General features: G+C 49.1%; 2 protein-coding genes across 13 annotated transcripts; one reads left to right on the top strand and one right to left on the bottom strand.

The window, feature by feature from the left end:
- Positions 1–1,647: 1,647 nt before the first annotated feature.
- LOC122380378 (TBC1 domain family member 16-like) lies at positions 1,648–11,371 on the top strand. Of its 7 annotated transcripts, none has more exons than XM_043363486.1 (14): positions 1,661–1,684; positions 4,092–4,101; positions 4,267–4,364; positions 4,520–4,724; positions 5,044–5,213; positions 5,516–5,809; positions 6,101–6,311; positions 6,753–6,876; positions 7,445–7,584; positions 8,172–8,312; positions 8,676–8,862; positions 9,261–9,367; positions 9,656–9,872; positions 10,159–11,371. In XM_043363486.1, the coding sequence occupies exons 3-14, from the start codon at positions 4,274–4,276 to the stop codon at positions 10,321–10,323; spliced, it is 2,052 nt and encodes a 683-aa protein (XP_043219421.1). In that variant the 5' UTR covers positions 1,661–1,684; positions 4,092–4,101; positions 4,267–4,273; the 3' UTR covers positions 10,324–11,371. The 7 variants fall into 7 exon arrangements, with proteins under 7 accessions (XP_043219422.1, XP_043219420.1, XP_043219418.1 ...); XM_043363484.1 differs by lacking the exon at positions 4,092–4,101 and adding an exon at positions 3,629–3,683 and having other exon boundaries at positions 1,662–1,685; positions 4,238–4,364; XM_043363481.1 differs by lacking the exon at positions 4,092–4,101 and adding an exon at positions 3,629–3,683 and having other exon boundaries at positions 1,684–1,712; positions 4,238–4,364.
- An 87-nt stretch (positions 11,372–11,458) lies between these two features.
- On the bottom strand, positions 11,459–18,325 carry LOC122380379 (O-glucosyltransferase rumi homolog). 6 transcript variants are annotated; one of them, XM_043363489.1, is made up of 2 exons: positions 18,302–18,325; positions 11,459–13,564 (listed from the first exon to the last, which is right to left on the bottom strand). In XM_043363489.1, the coding sequence occupies exons 1-2, from the start codon at positions 18,319–18,321 to the stop codon at positions 12,313–12,315; spliced, it is 1,272 nt and encodes a 423-aa protein (XP_043219424.1). In that variant the 5' UTR covers positions 18,322–18,325; the 3' UTR covers positions 11,459–12,312. The 6 variants fall into 6 exon arrangements, with proteins under 6 accessions (XP_043219424.1, XP_043219426.1, XP_043219430.1 ...); XM_043363491.1 differs by lacking the exon at positions 18,302–18,325 and adding an exon at positions 14,998–15,018; XM_043363495.1 differs by lacking the exon at positions 18,302–18,325 and adding an exon at positions 14,934–15,005.
- Between the last annotated feature and the right edge of the window lie 3,456 nt (positions 18,326–21,781).

The raw sequence follows: 21,781 nt of genomic DNA, 5'->3' as shown, positions 1-21,781 counted from the left end.
GGATCCACCGTCACTTCACTTTTAAGACAGACTGTACGGTCAGGAGGGCGCCGACAGGTCAGGACTCAGGAGAGCCCTGTACGGTGAAAAAGGCACCGACTTGTCAGGAGGGCGCTGAAGGTAGAGGGCACCGTTCTGGAGGGCGTTGTATGGTTAGGAGGCCGCTATACAGTGAGGAAGATGGCGACAGGTCATGATGGCTTACCGTCGACGGCGCCTAGGCCCTAGAGTGTTCTGTGCTGGACACTGGAAAGGCGCCTTCGGTGCATGTGTCATAGCTATGTCTGTCATAGCTACACCGACTTATCGATCGCTTTGGAACTTTCAGCCATTGATAGGAGCAATAATAAAACGTATGTCTCGGAAATTTGGTATTGGTGACCTAAGGTCAGGTCAATTTTGCGACCTCCCCATTATAAGTCAATGGGAGAAAATTGAACGGCGCCTCTTTTGGACGAAATCCATTATAAACACTCTCGAACACTGAATAAGGTACAAGTAACTTTGACACACTGAGCATGAAAATGGCACCCGTAGCCCCCTGCATTTATGCCCCTGAGGTCATTTTAGGTAATGTATGGTGTCTAACAATTTTTCGCTAATAACTTTTGATAGAGGCATGCTAGAGCGATAAATACACCTTAGATATGTCCAGCTCGACGATACGGATCGACTGATATGCAGCATGACCCTTTCCAGCCAGGTCATGACGTTAACCGGAGGTCAAATTTTTAGTTGACCTTTCAAGGTCAAGTTCATTCGATGCGTCTTGACGAGAGGATTACAATGTCGGTAAAAGTAAGCTCGTGCAAGGCTTGAGTCGAAAGTTATTGCAGACAAAGTTTCCGAAAAAAATGGTTATTTTGGCAGTTTCTGCATCTCCTGCAGGCAAAACCGTTGACGCTAGGTCAAATCTGACAGAAATGCTCAGAAAGAGCGTTGATTTGGACTAACGGCTACCGGCTATCGAATGCGCTTGCCGCTTTTCCGCGGCGCATTAACTCTATTGGTTCCCGTGTTATATGTTGGCTTCTTGCCCATTGCCCTTGGAAATTGTCGACATTCGACCTGAAAATCGGCGAAATTTTGCCTTCAATGACCTCTGGTGACCTGATCTTTGACCTGACCAAAAAAGTGACCGAAGTGATTTCTTCATTATTTTTGGTGTTTTTTTTTTTCACACGCCGCCTTCCGCGTATCGCTACGTGGCCCAGGAGCCGAGTTAGCGGGCGGGAGGGGGGTCAACCGTCAACCCCCCCCCCCCAGCAAGACGTTGAAATACAGGACCCCCAGCGGGGCGCGCAACTGAAACCCCATGGGGCTTGGCTTCGGTTATGGAACGGGATTGGCCGGACGGGCGAACGGGGGGGGGGGGGGCAGTGGGCACTGCCAGTGCCGACTTTTGGTCCCATTCTTTCCATGCAACGCCCATAGGGCTAATGTTAAAATGCCAAAATCAAAGCGGGGCACGGTGCCCCGGTGCCCTCCCCGTTCCGCCGCCTATGGGGGGCCGACGACGTCGACGACGTAGAATCTTCGTCGTCCGAGAGACTTCGAACGCGGGTTTTGTACATTGAATAATGCAGTAAAATAAGCTGCGCCACTGCCCGTAAAAGCAGCGCAATAGCTGTCGACAAAATCTGGTGCCACACGACGACGGCGGGGCGGTTATTCGTTATTTGCTGGTTGCCCCCCATATATTTTCATAAATGGTGGAAAATTGTTGTGCATACCACTGCAAAATTTGGCATGACTATTCCCACATCAATTTTACACATGGCATGCAAGTTTGAACCTCCGAACCCGCGAGGTCAGGTCACCAGGTCACACTCACAGCCCACAGGATGACCCGACCTCAAATTACTGTTTAGCGTTCTGCAAATTTGTCACTATCAGAATTCAGAGCTACAGTAAATGATCGAGTCCTTTCAAAGTTTCAGGATGTAATAAGGCCATTGTTAGCTACAATATGGGTCGGAGAGGCCATACATGATACAATATGAGTATCTCAGAATTTTTTATTGATGGCCTAAGGTGCCTGCCTGTAAGCTGCCTGATTTAAACATGTCGTAATGGCCCATCCTTACCTCGTGCTCTTTCCTCGCTGGTTTCCATCATGTCTTGGGTTTCAGGATAGCAAGAAGGATCAAGGAAGGCAAATGAGGAATCACTTCTTAGGGCCCCACGCTAGTGTCAGAGGGCCCACGCCCTATTCTGGCCCTTAAGGGTCCCCAAAGCGGCTTCTGAGGGCCCCACAGCCTGTGGGGCCCTCAGAGGGGTATCTTCGCTCCAGAGGATAGTGTGGGCCCGGCCCACACTATCCTTTGGGCTTGACCTCGGCCTCTAAGACCTCTGGGTACCTACGTCCTACCCTATCTTCACACAGCACCTTTAAGATAGCTTGGACGTGGTTTAACTGTATATGCATCCGCTTTGGCCAGTACTTTAGATGATGCTCTGAAAGCCATTTATTATGAGACATTTAAGTAGCCCAGATGGTCCACTTGTGTGAAGCCAAGGCGGGGTGGGGGTGGGGGGATGGCCTCCTGACCTTTCCTGGGTGCGTCACTGAGCATGACCATCAGATCCTGCTTGTAAAATAACCTCTAAGTCAATACCCACGTAGCATAAGAATTAAGATGACCCCTCGTGACCTGAGCTGACCTGACATGACCTTGGCCTCGAATTAATGCTTCTGCAATTAAGACCAGGATGCAGAATAACCACTACCATCAAAATAAGTGCAAAATTTATCCTTGAAGACGCATCACAATTATTGCCGATTGTCTCAAAGTGACCTTGACCCGTGCTTAGTATGGCACTTATGCCCCCAGGGGGTATCTTCGCAACACCTTTGGGCTTTGAAGTCAGTAGTCACTTTGGCTGAGTTTCGGGCAGAAGCTACGGATTCCGCCGTTCTTAAGCCTCGTCATGCAGATACCCCAGAATGTGACCCTAGACCTGATTCTGACCCGAATTCTGACCTCAATCTTAAGAATGCTTAGTGAAGATCTCGTGAAGAGCTTTCAGACGCCGCCTCGTGGGGTTCGATGCGATCATTGGTTGTCGAGATAACAGAGGGGTCATATCCGACCCCCCCCCACCCCAACGTGCTGCCGCGGGTAGGGAAATAGCCCAGGCGGTACCGGGATAAACGGCTTCTGCGCAAGCCGGCTATGGGCTTATAAGTGGCTCTTGCAATCATAAGACGTATAAATTAACTATTCACCCTCAGCATTTACCCTAAGTAAAATTTATTAGGTACGCTTTTAAGTAATAAGAATGGACTGTGTTCGCTGTGAGCCGTCTTGCCCACAATATAGCAAAAACCCAAAAACCCAGCAAAAACCTTTTTTTCTCTCCAAAAACCCACTACCTATGGGCAGAACACCAAAACCCTGGGTTTTTCACAACCCTGGAGGAGGCTTAAGTCACCCACATATCCGGTGTGTTACACACAAGAACAAAACTACATAGATCAGATGCCTTACAAGCTTGCTAAAGAATGTCATCATAAAATCTAACGGTAGAACCCATGTTTTCATTTTACAATTTAGAATGGGGTGCAGATATGCAATAGATAATGTCTCAAGCTTTCAACTCTCTCTAATTCATTGTTTATTTTCAGCTTTCATGAATGGGTTGCAGTGCATATGCAACATGCAATATACATGGGCATTCCCTTAAAGGAAATAGTTCACTTTTTAACATGGGTTTTGAACTGGAATAGCAGTTCCGTAGCCTGGGCTGAGACGAGCATAAATCAGGAGCTTTTACAGCCCAACGATCACCCTAGGCAAAGATATTCTATTTCTCGTCCCGAAAAAGGTGTCTTGCGTTGAGGATGTGTGCCTTGCATATATTTCCATCCAGTATGAAAAGAGCATGGGTCCCGAAAATTCTTCAGAAACTAGAGAAATTATCTACGAGAACTCTAGAGAAATTCTCGTACTGATCAATTAGGACATTCAGGGGAACATTATCAGATCGAGCAGATCGCCCAAATGCCGGTGGCCGCGATAATTTCTCTAGTTTCTGAAGAATTTTCGGAACCCATGCTCTTTTCATACTGGATCGCCTGTGCCTTACAGAAACTGAAAAGTTCTTCTTATATCAAAATATAGAAAATAATCTTTTGTTATAAATAGGTTTTATTTTCTTTGCTGATCATTTTGAACATAAAAAATCATAAATCCATTGCAAAAAAAAAAAATTTCGTGAAAGTGAACTATTTCCTTTAAATGCTGAACTTTTGTTCTGATCTAGCCTTACAATGAAGATGCTTTGGAACATGCTCAGTCGCTCTGGCATGAGCCAATCCTCGAAGAGCGCCCCCGAGATGGAAGACGACGAAATGCTATTCAGTAAGTACTCAGTTTCATTGTTTGTGGCTCAGTATGCCTGGATTTATTCGTTCTTCAAACATTCCTCAGACCTTTTTATCTGTCTTTCTGGCTCTATTCTCTTTACTGGATGCCCTATCTGTCCCTCCCTCACCACAATCTCCTCGCATTCACAGGCAAAAACAATGTGTGCATGCACCCGAGTTCTCCCGTCTCTACTGCGCCGCGGCACTCTCTGGGGTACCTCACGGTGACCGCCGCACCTGACCCCGTGCTGGGTCACACCCTGCTGCTCAGCTGGCGGCCCAATCAGCTGCTGATCGGAGGTGGCCTCCGGCGCGGGCAGCGCAGCCTGTCAGAGACCCAGGCGGGCACCGCGGGGTAGGTAGGCTGTGACTGGGAGGGGTCGTGGGGGCGGGGAGGGTGGAGTGGTGTCATGATCCTCAGATTGGCGTAGTGGGTCGCTAAAGGGAGGGGATTTGTTTGCAGGGTGAGGCTGATGAAGATTATGAATTTGTTTTGGATGAGTAGGCGTTGCATTCGCTTTACTGGCGTGGTACCTTACCTATAACACTGAACGATTGTCAAAGACCAAAGTTGTTGCGATTGAGTACTCCGTTACTAAATGCCCTGAGTAGTAAGTGAAAGGACATGTCAGCTCGCCAGTAATCAGTGTTTTTTTTTTTGTTGTTGTCCACAGTCTCCTTGCGGCCGGTGATGCGGCCACACGGCTCAGTCGGCATCCTGACGTCACTGGCGACACTAATGACGTCATACCAAACGTCGGTGACGTCACCATCAATGACGCTGATGGCGCTGTGTGCAACGGCGTGGTAGAACACAGCGGCGCAGATACTGCGGACTGTGCTGGTAGGTGCTGGTTTTTAGTATTTCATGTTTAATTCTTTTTTCTTCTTTTTTTTTTCGCCTTGTGCTGAACAAATCTGAAAACTGTGCTGTGCAAAAGCTATTAATGTTCTAGTTGTTACATGGTGAAAAAAGAAATTGGGCATCTTGACGAAAAAAATGACTATCTCTTGTTTTCAATTCACCGCGAATTATCCTTTCAACTGTGCTTGCGTACATAATGCCGCATGTTTCATATTCTGCAATTCAGCACACCTCTCCTTTTCACTATTGCTCGCAGCGTTTGTAACACTCACTCTTTCCAGCGCCACCAAGCGGTGCTCGCCCGGAGCCTCTAGCGTCAGAGGGCGTCAGTACTCGCCTGGAGCTCCCCGCTGCAGAGAGTGGCGGCGCTGCTCGCCTGGAGCTCCCCGCTGCAGAGAGTGGCGGTGCTCGCCTGGAGCTCCCCGCTGCAGAGAGCGGTGCTGCTCGCCTGGAGCTTCCGAAGGCAGAGGGCGGACAGACGGGCCGGCGACTTTCCACCCAGTCTGCGCCACCGTCCCCCCAGGCGCGGCCGCCGCCCGGCTCCGAGGCACCGGAGATGTTCACAGTGGATCTGGGTGAGTGGGGCACTTGGGAGGGATGCACGGGATATATATTGGTCACGCCTGTCGACGCGTTCAGCGTTTCGCAGGGATGTTTGCATAGGTAATGGCTATACAGACTGTCAACGAAACTAATTCGCTCCGAAACCTCACAACAAACAAACAGGCAACGCCCGATAATGATTACATATACTCAACTGACGGATAGGCTGTGATATTGTGTGATTTAATCATTCCTCTGTGATTTTGCGTTATATTTCAACACAGCTTATGCGTTGTGTGCTCTGACCCTTGGCCCGGTTCCAGGTCAGGCTCGCTCTGTGCGCGTGTTCCTGACGCCGGGAGACCCGGGATGCGGGCAGCTGGTGTTGTGCTCCCGTCAATCGCAGTACAGGATCCTGCACTTCCACTGCGGCGGACTGGAGAAGCTGGTGTGCCTGCTGGACGGATGGAAACACCTGCGGTCGGCCGGCCCGGCGGCGGACGACGGCGGCTGTCGGCTCTTCTCCGTCTGCGGGTGAGCGAGAACACGGGGGGAGCATAATGGCTGCGTGACACTTCTGTAAGGACACTGCGATAGTTAGTTGCATACAACTCACGATTTATCTGGTAACTCGGACTGTTTTTGGGTTATGGAGAGTCACGGTGCCCGGTACTTTCATAGGGGCGTAACATGGTCGTCCTGCACTTTTTACTGGTGTGTCTTCCCGACCCGTTAAGCGGACCAGTTCAACGGATCCTGGTGTGTCTTCCCCAATTGCCGATAAACGGACCGGTTTACTGGATCATGGTATAACCTCCTCGCCTGAGTAACAGTTCTAACGAGTAGTGTCTGTCTGTTTCAAACAACCTGCGGTTATCTCACTGTAAACCGTGTCCGTGATATGCCTTCCTCGAGTGTCCTCTCACTGCCCAACCAGTGTACACCGTTCCCTGACCATCTCTCGTGTCGTCCCAGTCCGTCTGAACAGGCCGACACCGACCACCCGGAGGAGGGCAGACACGATCCGCTCACCGAGGACCTGTGGCAGCGGATGGTGGACCACGACGGACGGCTGACCGACCCCGACCACCTGAGGAGGGTGAGTGAAATACGAGCGGCGGATGGTGAGATTAGTTAGGTGCTGGCGGGTTGGCTTGGGTGCTGCGGGATCCTCCGGAGGGTGGGTGATACGGGGTCAGGGCTGAGAGGAAGTATAAGTCTACTGACAGGGAACTTGTGGGTTGATACTTGAACACCAGGCGATTGTTCGGGGGTTGCAGCAGGTGGATGGATTGTTTGTGTGTTTGTGAGCATAGTCTTGGCACTTGTAAAGTGACTTGAGCCCTGGATGTCAAATCAACAATTACATGACTGACAACGCAGCAAAAGCAGGAAAATAAATTCCTGATTTTTTGTATTTCAGTGTAGGTACAGTGAAGTGCGTCATCAATTTTTCACCAATACCTATCGTGCCAATTATGATTTTGTCGCGCAGAGCGGAATTTTATATCCATCTACCGGTCGTGACTCGGTGCTCTTACCACTCGCACAGTAACAGGTCCATTATTTACATATGCACCTAAACGAAAAATGGCTCTCCTGTAAATTACCGGGAAAAGTCGACGTAGGGGTTTTTGACTTCACCTCCCCCGTTTCTCCCCACTCAGGTGGTGTTTTTCGGCGGCCTGGCGCCGTCCCTACGCAGCACCGTGTGGCCGCTGCTGCTGGGTGTCCTCTCCTGCTCCGACTCGTACTCTGAGCGGCAAGAACACAGACACAGGCTGGCCGAGGAGTTCGAACGCATCTGGTGAGCGCTCGTTTCGACAATATGCCTAGTATATCACGGACGTATGATGTTTATGATCTGGCACAGAGCAAGCTATGCAAGATATATCACGTAACCCATGTTGGAGCGGTGTTGGGTGAGGTCTGTTATTAGGATGTGTTTAAAAATGAATGTAACGCTGGTAAGAGATTTAGTTCGGCTTGCCGCATGTTTTTCGCTTTAGATGTTTGGTAAAACTGAACTGAGTGACTTATAAGCTGTTTTACGCTTGATACGCTACTGTAACCTAGCTATGTGTTGTGCAGATGTGTTGCTCTGTGCGTGTAACCTAGCAGATGTGTAACCTAGCAGATGTGTTGTCTAATGTCCCTTTACTCTTTCAAGGGGTCCCATACCCAGTCTGTTATACCCCTCCCTGTCTGACAGATGCCATTGACCCCGTACCAAACGTGACCGCTGTTCCTCCCCCAGCGTTCTGCCTAACCATAACTGACCTATGTCTCCGTATCGCAGCGCCCTGCCGGACCAGGTGTGACCTCTGCCCCTCCTCTCGCCCAGCGCCTTGCCGGACTAAATGTGACCTTTAACCCTCCCCCCTCCTCCCCGAGCGCGCTGCCGGACGCGATGTCGCTGTCAGAGCGCGCAGAGTTCCAGCGTCTGGTGGTCACTGTAGATAAGGACGTGGTACGCACCGAGCCCGGCAACCCCTTCTTCTGTGGCCGCGCCAACCCCAACGTACAGACGCTGCGGTCAGTGGCAGTGGACGGGTGTGGAGGGGAGCGTTCTTTTATTGTGTGCGAGATTATACGTTGTGACTAATTGTCACTCACTTGCAAATAGCACTAGCTGCGCTTAAGTGATGTAATCGGGACGATTGACTCGCTGGTACTGTTTCGTCTAGGATATAATTTTTACTGTTTTTTGGAGTTAATCAGTAATTGTAGAAATTTAAATATTTACCAAATGTATTATGTACTTTGCAGCCTTGCGAAACCACCATTCCCGATGGACGCCACTGTTCACTGATTTCGATTACTGACCCCTCCCCCTGAAGTCTGAACACTGCCCCGTCTGAGTCAGCTAAGCTAACCCTTCCCCTCGCCGGCCCTCAGGCGAATTCTGCTGGGTTTCGCAGCGGCCAACCCGTTCCTGGGCTATACCCAGGGTATGTCGGACCTGCTGGCGCCCCTGCTGGTGATCCTGGGGGAGCCGGCGGACGCCTTCTGGGCTCTGGACGCGCTCATCAAACGCTCGGCGGCGGTCATCTGTCCCCGAGATGACGTCATGGATGTTCAGCTGGTGAGACGGGTGGGCGGGGCCAGACTTTAAGGTATTTAACGCTAGGGTGGGCAAGGCTGACGGTCGGATGGGCGGGGCGGACGCGTGGGCGGGTCTGACGGTCCATTGGTAGGCGGGGTTGATGGTCGGGTGGGCGTGGCTGGGCGGTCGGATGATATGATTAATATGCACTTAACGCAGTTATTATACACAACACTACGATGGTGAAACTGTATTGGTGTACCTATGATTTATGCCGCTGTTTTGTGTATCCTATGCGTGAGGTGACTGTAGTAGGCTACCGCAGATGCATTGCTCAAATGCCCAGGCACGCCGTGACGGATGTGCGGGCGCTGTGTGCTGGCCGCTGCCCCGCTGAGTGACTGAACTACCGCCTCCCTCCCGTCCCGTGTCGACAGGGCTACCTGCGTGAGCTGCTGCGGCTGCTCACCCCCGAGTTTTACCGACATCTGAGTACCGTGGAGGACGGACTAGAGCTGCTCTTCACACACCGATGGCTGCTGCTGTGAGTAAATGGAATATGGCTGCAGCTATAGCCTATGGCCCCACGGGTGGCGAGTGTGGGTGCTGTGAGTTTGGAGTAAGGCCGCTACTGTTAGCATGGAGGTTTACCGACACATGAGTACGGAATATGACTGCTTTGGCCTTTGAGTAGAGTATAGCTACCTGTGCCTACAACGGCCGCTGCGAAAGCGATGTATATTGGCTGGGTGCTGGGGGTCGGTACACCCCACTATCGGTCATTGACAGCGTGGTTGATGTCTGTATTTCCCCCTCTCCCGTTGTCCTATAGCTGCTTCAAGCGGGAGTTTGCCGAGCCGGCCGCGCTGCGTATCTGGGAGGCGTGCTGGAGCTGCCAGCAGACGCGCCACTTTAGCCTGTTTGTGTGCGCCGCCATCTGCGCCGCATACGCCGCCGATGTGACCGACAGCGCCATGAACGCCGACGCCATCCTGTTGCACTTTACCAGTCTCAGTCAGCATATGGACGGAGACGTGGTGCTGAGAAAGGTAGGCGCCGAGTGGGAGGCCAAGGCTACTGGGCACTGGCATGTTTCCTTGACTTCTGATCAGTTTTCACGGCTGCCTAGTAAGAAGCGTATGGTTGCGTTAATAATTTTGGAAATAATCGATGTTTCTGGCTTTTGAAAGTTGCTACCATGCATTCAGCCCATCTCGCTTATCTGCATCATCAATAATCATGCCTTCGACATTTTCTATATCCCCAAAACACAGTATAATCCTCGTGTATTCTCACTCACACTCCGCACGCCCCCCCCCCCCCCTCCTCCGGCAGGCCCGCGGTCTACTCTACCAGTTCCTCAGTCTGGACGAGGTGCCGTGCTCACTGGCCTCTCTGTGTACTACCGAGGACGGTGCCGGGCCGTGGGCCGGCCGCCGGCTGGCGCCTGTCGTCTGTAAGGGGCACGGCGGGGGAGCGCGCTGCCCGGCAGCCAGGTGACGGTCCACGGGTCTCCGCTTCTCCGCTACCTTAGAGCTGCGGACTCGGGATGTGATACGGACTCCGGCAGGGGTGTCAACTCAGACGGCAGTGGCAGAGACGCCAGCTCTGTCTCCAGTGGCCAAGACGACGTTGTCTTTTTATCCGGTAGCCTATACCTTCAAGTTCAGTAGTCAAGACGCCGCCTCTATCGCCAGTGATTGAAACGCCGTTACTAGCTTCAGTGAAAGCCACGTCGTCTCTAGCTCAAGTACCGGAGCTGGAAGAAGTTTCGACCCCTCACCGGGTCCCGACTGACGGTATGTCAACCGCCGCTGGGCCATCTTATGTTCCTGCTCTGGTCGGGACGGTGCCCCGTCTGAGCCGACTGTGCTGCGGCCTGGGGCGATCTCCTGCTCCCGAGCTAGCCAGGCCAATTGCCAGAAGGGCATGTCGTGGGCAGAGCACATGGGTGTAACGGCGCTAATGCAACATTCTAGTCACAAACAGTATTTACTCGTGGGGCTGCTTGTGCACGGCCTTGGTAAGACAGTGCTTGAACATGTGGCCGCATGTCGAAGCTGCGAACGCTACCTACACTGAAGGTTTTGTACGACGTGATGCTACTGATTTCCACCTGAATGTGTAGAAAACCTAGATATGGGGTTGTGATTTTACAGTGATATTATTTATTTATTTACATGTAGCGGGCTGCTTTACACAAGCTAAAGGGAGTGTTGGATGTGACTCCTAGGGGAATGCTAGTCCAAACTGGGGACAGCGGATAGGTATAATGAGTCCTGTGCTTGATTAGGTACAGATGGAAGTAACAGTGTGTAATTACAGGCGACAATCATATGTAAATGCGTCAAGATCCAAAGGCTGTGTTCTCCCACGTAAGATAGCGCTTGTCCGCAACTATTTCCTCGGCGTATGTACGCCACTGATGCCAAACCCAACGTCAAGAATCTCAGTAGCAACAATGGCAATTACTGCTGATAATGTACGAGACTCGTGGTCTGTCTCGATTCAGTCATTATGCCGAACCGAAAATATATGATCAAACATATGAGCATTTTATCACAACTTCATTATTACATCATGTCCTCGCTGCAAGTAGAAAGTGCAAACGCTGCAGCTTAAAACACGCATGGAAAATATGACCAGTATAATTGATTTATTGCAAACTTCTCACCGCGACTGTTGACAAATGTTTCTGAATTCTGATCCAACACAGAGGCTTGGTCTGTTCAAGCTCAGATCTCGATAATATTTTCACTGCATCATGAGACAAGTAGCACAAAATACAATATGACAAAAAAAAAAGAAATAGACGAGACGAGGAGACAAAGCAAACACAATGATCGGTTCTTTGACAAACATTGTCTCAGCCACAGACTGTGCAGTTGAAATCCGATGGCAGCCTGTGAAGAGCAGTGGCTCTAACATGCCAAGAAATGCCGAAAGTGCCAAAATTCTGAAACATACTAAGACCTTCACATTGAGATTGACAAACATTATTTATAGTCACCGTGACAAGCATAGCATCCAACATCCAGCATCCAGCAAACAAGCATCCAGGCCACTTAGGGATATGGACGGCAAGACAAAATGCAACAGCAGCCTGCCGCCAAACGTAGCGAACTGTCGTCCTCCGTTTCGGTTGTTAGTCTCTGTCGACTTTAAAGCGCGGTGCGATACGCACCCGCTGTATTCGTAAGCCGCGTCAACTTACATGATGCGGATACGAACATTAACATGATGACATTAACACTTCGAAGGGCACAACACGGTTAGGACGGAAAAGCAGCGCCACGCGCTAGCTATCACTTTCAGAGATCGCACGAAGAGAGCCCAGCCAGACTCAGACAAAAATAGAACGCCAGGATTAGGCATCCAGCTCAGGAATGAGGTACTCCTCGCAAGTTCCAGCACCGTATGACTGCGCCTCAGTAGTTATATCACGGAGGGAAGACATATTTCTTGGAACAAACGCCAGCACGCTCCTCCCTAATCCCTCCAAGGCACCTCCATCAGCCCTGGCCTCTTCTCCACTTTGTACGTTAACAGCTTAGTATAGCTCACCAGAAGCTTTCGCCAGAAACAAGAAACGTCCTTCATACGCAGATTGTCTAGTATAAACTGCCTACCTCGCTCTGCAATTTCTCGCACCAGGGCGCCATTCTCTTGAGCAAACATAATTAAGTGTTCCAGCTCCTCCTGGGAAGGGTCCTGCCGAACCGGTATGTAGTGCACCCACGGCTTCAACTGCGGGTAGAAGAACTCGCTCCACTCGTCTCCCACGTGAAACACCAGGCTGCCGCAGAGGAAGAGGTGCTTGAAACGGAAGCTGGCGGCCACGCCGCGGAAGTTGAACAGGTAGCGGAAGCGACAGTGGTCCTCTAAGGGCACCTCCTCCGCCGGCGGAGCGCCCAGGGTGTCCTGGTCGGACTTCCAGGCCTGGTTCTTGGTGTACTGCGCGTCTGCCAGCTCGGGCCGCCTCCTGCTGAGAAGTACCAGAGGGTCGCGCTCTGAGGAGGTGCGCGAGCCGCGGAAGAACGCCCGCGCCTCCTTCTCCTCCCAGGGCCACTCCTGGGCGGCTCGAGAGATAGAGACGCGGTGTTTGTCCCAGCGTCCCAGGCCGGTCGGGTAGAGCCCGATGGCCGGCCCGCCCGTCCAGAAGGTCCACGCCGGGTACGTGATGTCCCAGTAGTCGGGCGTCTTGCTGAAGGAGAACACGGGCAGGCGGCGTCCCAAGAACGAGCCCACCATCGGCCAGTCGCGCGTGTTGAGCACAAACTCCGTGTCTGGTAATGTGTCGATCAGCTCTAGAATGAAGTGCTCCACACCGCGGCAGCGGAACTCAAACATGCACTCCTGCTGGCGGTACAGCTTGTGGTCTATGATCTGGTACAGGACACCGTGGTCCTTGGCTTCCTCGACCATCGATTTTGAGATCTTGGTCTTGGCGAAAATCGCGAGATCAGACTTGATGACGTCACTATGACAGCCACAGTTCTCTTGCTTGCACTCAACATATTTTGCCAGACTCTTTTCCACTAGGCTGATCTCCTTTTGCCATTTTGTGTTAGATTTCTTTGTATACTTTGCCTTTTCATGTTCTTCAGATATGTGGGCATCCTCTGCTTCATATTCATTGCAGGAGGTCAAGTGGGTAATCAAGATGAATGATGTTGTAAGCAGGACAAACTGGACCTTCTGAGAGCCCATCATGCAACCATGAGTGAGAACATAAATATCCCTGTAATATCAAACAGTTAATCCACAATAGGCATATACAATAATGACAAGTCACAACAGTGATGAAAAGAACTGACAGTAGCTATGAAACTAGGTGAAATGTTTCTTTTTTTGTGTAAGCACTAAGCAACTCCTATTTTTAGGAAGTATCACCCTATGATAAATTGGATGAGCAAATTACCACAGTAGCTCAAGTCTGAACTTGTGGTGATCCCAAAACCTGTCTCATGGTTCTTAACCATTAAAGATCTGATGACCTGACCCACTAGCAGATACAAGGGGGCTTTTGGAGCATTCACCATCTCCCTGACTACCACAGCATCCAGCAATAGCATAACCTCCATGCTTTTCTTGAAAAAAGAACTCTGGACCTTGACCAAAAACAACTTTGGAAATTGGAGTAACTTTCTGGACAGTATACTTCATTCTCAAACCCATAGGTATCCCAAATCGCTCTGGATCTGCCCATAAACTAACACATAATTTGTCGTACTTCTTGCTAAATGCCATATCACAAATGGTAATGACATAAGAAGTAATTGCATACCTATGGCATTTTCAAATAAAAAAAGACTCTGAAACCATTAATACGATTAATACTCTTTAAAGCAGAGCAGTCAATAGAGCTTAGGAAGCTTAGCTTTCACTTTCACCCTATCACCCTGTCCTCTTTCACCATTCCCTGTCATAAGCGGAATTTAACTTTTTGTATAGGTGCCTATCACCTATGTGCTTGATTTTAAATCTAGCATTAAATTGAAATTTCCCCAAGCCATTCTAGGTAGAATTTTTCAGCTAGAAGGAATGTTAACTACAGTGAGCTAACTACCTATACAAAAAGTGAATCTTTCCCAGAGCTTCTAAATCTATAACCATTCCAGATTTCATGTTTCTTTCCGGTTCAGGTTTCCCCAGTCTTTCTATTCATTCAAGAAGGACTGCAACCAGATAAAATAAATATATCATGAATGGATAATGAGATCAGAGAGTAATACTTCCCACCATGATGCATAAAGCTATGAAATGGCTTTCCAGCCAGCAGGAGCTGCTCACTTTATTCATTACTGTTGCCAGCTACCTTGACCTACTGCCTCAAATGTTTGTTTGTTTTAACACGGTCCAAGACTGAGGCAAAGGAAAAGAAGACGTCTTTCTCTGAAAAGTTGTAAGAACAAATTATTTTTCACGTTAAAACGGTTAAAACAAAGTTGCCTCTCAGCTCTCAAGAGTTTCAAGCAATGGTTAAAGACAAGGTGCACACTTAACAATGACCAGCATCAGCAATATTCAGCATTGAAGCATACAACAACAAGAAGAGAATATGACACCGGCAAATACTTTGAAATTACAAAGATAATAACGCAATGTACCTATAAACAGGTTACCCAAATACAAATCAAAATAATATCAGATCAAGCCAAAGAAAATTCAGACCTCTCAACGGGCCTTGGTAACAACTGGATTTCCATTACGTCATGGGTGATGATGTCACACCACGGGTGACGTTTCACTGCTGCTGCTGCTGTCCACGGAGGGCAGCGTTTGTGAGTGGAAAACAGTAGCAACATTGTAAATGAAGGCAGTATTGGCGCTTATGCTACATATGAAATTTATAACAACATATTGATATTGGTGAATGTTTATTTTTGTTACTTTTCATAAACCCTCCATTTCAGAGGGTCTGCATGCAAAATTTCTGTTATTTTTTAGAGTCAAGCTATTGTACTAAGGGATTTATTTTGGCAATTTAGTCATTTGTTAGGTTATAAGGCTGCAGAAACTTTTAGTTGAGGTTGGTATCCATTATCCAGTTGCAGCTATAATCGTGTCATATTTTGTATCATTTTCTGAACATGTAAACACCTACCTATATGAATTCAAATTTTGTGATTGTAGAAAAGCAGTTACCCTCACATTGCAGCGGGGATTAGAACAATTAACCACACTTGTTATACAAAAAGCCTGTTTGCCATCAATTTTGGGAATCCAAATTGGGTATTGGTAAGGTAGATGTAGCACAAGCTGCCCGATGCACGAGAATGGGTCTTTCTAACCAAACCTTACCTAACCTGACCTACAACCTACAGCCTTAAACCTAAAATTTACAACCTACGACCTAGTCCTACGGTATGGCATATCACAACAGCTTGTGCTACGTCTGCTAGTGCTACCATGACCCAACTTTGTGCCAATTCATACCAACTTGGGATGACAGTCACTGCAGATGACAGATGTGTGCTGACCATGCAGGTCTTTGTTACAATTGCAATTCTATTGTGTTACAGGTTCGGCGTTCTACAGCTGCGACCCGCCATGGCTGGGCCACCGCAGCGGCATCACCTTCAGGGTGGACCTGCCCGTGGCCACCCGCCGGTCGGACCCGCCTGCAGTCCGCAGGGAAGCTGCCCTGCGAGCCATTGCAGAGCTCCCGCACCCGGACGTCACTATCTGGTCGGACGGCTCGGCTCGCGGCGGACGGAACAGGGCGGCGCAGGCGCTGATCCAGTTCCACCACCTCAACAGAGAAGAGACCGTGCGCGCTCCTGCAGGGGCGGTCTGCTCCAGCCTAAGAGCAGAACTGACCGCCATGCGCGAGGCGTTCGCGGCTGTGGCCGGCCTGGAGGACGGGGAGTTGGCATCGACCAAGTCGGTCCGCCTCCTCACCGACTCAAGGTCTGGGCTCCAACTACTTGGCCGCGGCCCAGCTAACCAGACCATGGCCCTGGCCGCCGAGGTGTGGAGGCTGCTGAGTGCTGAGCACCCTCACCGAGAACGGCACCGAGACGGTGCTCCAGTGGGTGCCAGGCCATGCCGGGCTGGACGGCAACGAAACCGCCGACCTCCTGGCTGGCGAGGCCACGGCGGGCGACCAAGACAGCGCACCGATCGACCTGTCGAGTGCGCGGGCCGCCGTCACGCGCCATGTCCGGGAGCTGTCGCGACAGAGGGCAACCGCTGCCCACCCGCACCCGGACCCCACGCCTGGCCACGACTCCCTGGCGCGCTGGGGTCGGTGACGCTGTCCCAGCTGAGGACCGGCACATCACCGCTGACCCGTGACACGCTCCACAAGATTGGCCCGGAAGCCGACGACGAATGCCCCGCGTGCGGGGAGCCCGACCGCGCGGCGCACCTACTGACCGATTGTCCGGCCTATGAGGCGGCCCGCCGCCGCCGCTGGGGTGTCGACCCTCGCCTGGTCGACGTCCTCGGCGGCCCGGCGACGAAGGTCGTCACCTTCATCGAGGATGTTGGGCGGACCGAGCCGCCGCTCGACCCGCCTGCGCCGCCGCCCCCCTGAGCGGGTTGGCAATGGGATGCAGAAGAAGAAGAAGAAGCAACTGCCAGCGCGCCACGGCGGCGAAGCCGAGTTCCGCCGCTGGACCGCCCGCGCAATGGCCAGCACAGACAAGAGACAACCGAATCACAACACCTACAATTACGTTATTATGGTATTGACATTGTTACAATTAACCCTGCTCTTTCGAGCGTGGATGCACGCTGAAATTGTCGCATAATTCCATGCAGCTTCCACCCTTCTGCAATACAAAGTTTGAATACAAAGTAGTCTTACAATAGGTTTAGAACTTATGTGCAGATTGTCGATGCTGGTTGACTTGATGATTGGAATTGTGTTTATCTGTTTATCTGTTTTGACTTAAATATATGGCCATGTACTATGGCCTACCTTGGGAAGTGTCTCTGATTTCAACAAAACATTTTTCATCAGGATACGCTGCAGGGTACATAGTACATACGTAGTGAAAATTTTGAGCATGTATGGGTGCGCATGTGGAGATGTAGACTGCGAATGAGACGGACTACGACGGTTTTTGAACCAATTAAATCTGATTGACAACATAATGTAGGATTAAAAACTGACTGTCAGAAGAATATTCACAGAATATTCACTTCACCCAGTACAACGAAAAGGGAAAGTCAGGAAACAGGCAGGGTACATCTCGAAGATCAATCAAATTGCAGGTGCCGATTGGTTATGGATCATTGTAGCTCAATGTACTGCCTTGTGCTGCTTTATTGATTGAAATTGCTTCCAGCTTGTATTGAAAGAAGTCATTATGGAAGAATTAAAAAGGTTCTTGAAAAATTTAAATACTTTGAATTGATATTTATGCAGAATTATACACCCGTATCATTCTTTACATGTCAATATTTGTATATTATCTAGCATATAAGAAAATAGTGGCCTCAAGTTTCTAGAAAATATCTGATTTTACTCTCAGAGCCACTGCAGATCCCTAAAAAGTTAGGAGCCGTCTTCATTATTGAATGTATAAACCCAAATAAATTATCACTGCTCAAAAGTGGAAGAAATGACAAATGAAATAAAGTTTTCCTACAGCGTTGCAATCCAGATTTCAAGATAGTGATGGGCGCACTAGAAAGCAAGTAAAAGTACTCCACAAGGCAAAAGTAAGGAACAAGAATATCCTTATACTGTTTCAGAATTCGGTAACAAACATTTTTTGTGTGTTTTAAATACCCGAACAAATCGATTCCAGAATCAGTCTTGATAATATTATATGGTTTTTGTATGGTGTTGGTGGTACTTGAATGACCAAAGTCAGTACATGTCCATCACCTTTCGATATTTCCGTGGTGCTCGTTCCCATTTCATAGCTGCTCACGGTGTTTTCTGCTGACGTCATATGGTGCTGCTCCACTAGCGCCACCATACGGCGTCAGCTGGCGAATTATCCAGTTAATACCAGAGCCCCTCTCAACACACGTTGACATCTGACTGCGGCATTTTCGCCTGAACTGCGTTGTTTATGGTTTTTGGGTAAATGCCTGAAATCCCTTCAAGTACGAAGGAAACTTTACTACAGTCTTGCCTTCAATGAAGCTTTCCCTTTCCCGCCCTTATTCAAGTCAAGATTCTTACAGATTCAAGTTACGCCTTTTTTTGGCTACTAGCCGTTTATTGTTTCAAAGTTTGAAATTATAATAAATACATTCCCACCTTTATTTATTGTTTTCATTACCGCATTTCGAAGCAATTACCGCCCGAGCTCTTGGCTCGAACGAAGTTTGCAGTTCCGTTTAATTATAATTAACCCTCGCTGGCACAGGGGGGGGGGGGGGTGATGCAACCCCCCTAAGGTTTTTCGCGAATAACTCGCGTAAAAAGCGGCCGATCGCGACGAAACTTTCAGTACCCTCGCATTCATCAATTTTACACCTGTCAAGTGTCACCTACCCTGATTTCTGAAAATTTCATGACCCTGACCCAAATGACCTTTGACCTGTGACCTCTTTTCCGAGACCATGTTTGGACGGAATCGCGATTCGGCGTATGTCGGCTCGCATTAGCCGCGCGTTTGCACTTTGCAAGCTTTTCGTGGTTTCAAACATTCAAACATGTGACTTGATGTTGCTCCCATGCATTAGGGTGGGTGTCAAGGTCACCTGAAGGTCAGGTCAGGTTATTGACCTTAGGTGATCTCGGTTCACTTTTCGAGTTTTACATGTTTCCAGGCTAGTTTTTTTAGCTGAATTCGAATTTAGCAACCATTTGAGCATTTACGAAGTAGTTTTGGTGCCTTCGTAGCATGGTACGAAGCTGTCAGAGGCGGTTGACACGTACTACGAATACCCGTCACGACCCCTACCGGTTGACCTGACCTGACCTGACCCGACCTGGTCTAAACGCTTAACGACATCATCTGTGATCAAAACTAACACGATATTCGTGATCAGCACCCCGGAAAACTCCTTAGGAGCCACACTTAACGACTTTCTAACAGGTCCCGATATTTCCGATTTTTGGGTCATTGACCTGACCTGGAAGGTCAAACGATGACCTAGGACCTTAGCCCTCGCCGGCGCAGGGGAGGGGGGGGGGTCATAGGCGTCGCCAGAGATTTTCGGTTGGGGGGGCAAAATCAACTTTTGTGTTAAAACTTTCCTTTCCCCAGTCTTTACTCACTCGTTTTACATATCATTCGACGCGCAATGGTGCGAGGAATCAGATGTTGACAAAGGTTTCCTTCTAGCTATGACATGTAATTTTTACAGAAAAATTCGAAATTTTGAAATTTCATGACAAAAACGACTGGTGGAATTATACTATATAGTGGCTGCGATTGCCGACGCACTGTGCAGACGCTCGACGCTCATGATCATTACCCAGAAAAAGGTGAAAAACGTTCCATTTAATCGGATCACCCTGCTAAAACCTCCATTCACGCATGCATGCAGAGGTTTTACGTGAAATGCATAGGACTTATCCCAGCCGCCGATCGTAGCTAAGTTGGGCATTCGGCGGGGAGTGAGTGTCGTAAGTGTGAATCGGAAGCAATTCATCTTTGCTCCAGTGAGAGGAAGTGTTTTGTTCACTTGGGTGTGAGCAAAAGTTTCTCGTTTTTCGTGTGAAGGGAAGCGCTGCAAACGCGAACAAAAACTGTTAAACGGAACCAAAAGTTACGCACGGCATAGCGGCAAGGGATCCCTTAGAGATAGGTTTGGGCCTTCCAGGCCATTTCAGGCCACTCAGGGTCAGTGCTGACTCTCAGAAGCATGCTTAGGATCCCGGAGATCGGCGTGGGTCACCTCAAATATTTACGTGTACGTGGTGCTTTAGGGCTTTTTGAGCCCAAGGTGGGGTCCTCAGAACTGTCAGTGTGGGCGGCGGGCGCTAAGAGACTCAAGGCCCAGGGTGAGCCTGGAGCCCTCGGGTAACAGTGTGAACCCTCGGGGTCTGTGTCGAATCCTTAAGGACCTTACGTAGGGATATAATAAACACTTGTTGCGGACCTCAGAGGGACACGTGAGCTGTGACCCCTCAGATGCCGGCTTGGGGTTAGCAAAGTCTGTCGCCTCAAAAGTTTGACTGAACTAACTATCAGAGGCCAGTTAAGGTTCTCAGAAATGTTCGAAGGCTCAAAGATCCCTGTATGGACCCTCAGAGAACATGGACACCAGTGGGACTTTCAGAGGCCGGTTTGGGCCCTCTGAAAGCTTCTTTAGGGCTCAGTGGAGCAGTGGCGGCGGATTCGATTTTGGCGTGGGGGGGGGGGCAAGATCCCAGTGGAGATGATGTCATAGGCGGATCCAGAAAGGCGTTTTCGACGCTGTAGGGGACATACCCCCAAAAAAAGTGTCCAAAATCCAAAAACTCCTCGGATTCCGATTCCTTACGGATCTACTGCTGAACCGTATAAAGCAAAAAAAAAAAAATCCTGATAAAAGTGTTATTACTTCTTAAAAAGCTGAAACTCTGCTTGAGGCTCATGATGAATAATAATAAGATAAGAATAACCAGTAACCTCATAATATAAATCAGAAATGGAGCCAAAAGGTTATATTTAAAGTTATCGAATATTTCGCTCCTGGAGCTTCGTCAGCGATAATTACAGAAAAACATAGACGTTTTAAACATGGAACAACAAAGAACACTGCAGAATAAATAGCAAACTCATGCTACACTTCGCAAGGGACCGACATTTTTGGCGAAGTTTGAATAGGTACAATATGAATGTATGTATACAGTGTACGTATTTACAATATACACGTATATAGGTACAATAAACAATAGCTTTACATACAAACATAATCGACTACATGTACACTAACGTCTATGTTTTTCTGTAATTATCGCTGACGAAGCGCTCCAGGAGCGAAATATTCGATAACTTTAAATATAACCTTTTGGCTCCATTTCTGATTTATATTATGAGGTTACTGGTTATTCTTATCTTATTAAAAGTGTTATTATTAGTAAACATAGGTATGTTTTGTCTATTTCGGGCGATGCAGGGGCCAGGGGAGTGAGAGTAAATATTTGCTTTAAATGCCCGCTCCCTGGATCCGCCAGTGGACGATATAACGCTTTTCGTATTGCTGTATTAGAAAAAAAAAACTCCAATGGGAAAAGTTGTGCCATAACCCGATCGCATATTAGATGTTGAAGAACGGTTCCAAACCTTTTGAAGTAGGCGAGCGCTTTTCTTCAATGAGGTAACTCGTTACCATTTCCTCTGTTCATTTTACGTTCGATTTCCGTTTAACCTTCCTTTAAAAAGTATTTCTGAGACAGATATCAACTGAAACTAGCTCACAGCGGGAGGAGACCGCTCAAACCTTCAGAGACAGTCGGTCGCATCTAAACCTATTGGGACAGCGATCCGCCAGAAACCCTCCCCAAGGCAGTAGTTCGCCAACTAAGCTCACCGAGACGGGCTGTCTCGATGGGTTT

The sequence above is a fragment of the Amphibalanus amphitrite genome, unplaced genomic scaffold, assembly GCF_019059575.1.
Source record: "Amphibalanus amphitrite isolate SeventyFive unplaced genomic scaffold, NRLGWU_Aamphi_draft 000097F_arrow, whole genome shotgun sequence".
NCBI lineage: Eukaryota > Metazoa > Arthropoda > Thecostraca > Balanomorpha > Balanidae > Amphibalanus > Amphibalanus amphitrite.
This window is presented reverse-complemented; position numbering and strand designations above follow the sequence as displayed.

What these genes read in the sequence shown, in the direction of transcription:
- LOC122380378 (XM_043363487.1), top strand. Translation starts at nt 4,274, where the DNA reads ATGAAGATGCTTTGGAACATGCTCAGTCGCTCTGGCATGAGCCAATCC. An exon ending in GATGTTCACAGTGGATCTGG is followed by an intron (nt 5,810 to 6,100) that starts GTGAGTGGGGCA and finishes GCCCGGTTCCAG; the next exon opens with GTCAGGCTCGCTCTGTGCGC. An exon ending in ACACACCGATGGCTGCTGCT is followed by an intron (nt 9,368 to 9,655) that starts GTGAGTAAATGG and finishes GTTGTCCTATAG; the next exon opens with CTGCTTCAAGCGGGAGTTTG.
- LOC122380379 (XM_043363489.1), bottom strand. Translation starts at nt 18,321, where the DNA reads ATGTCAACGTGTGTTGAGAG. An exon ending in ATGTCAACGTGTGTTGAGAG is followed by an intron (nt 13,565 to 18,301) that starts GGGCTCTGGTAT and finishes TTGATATTACAG; the next exon opens with GGATATTTATGTTCTCACTC.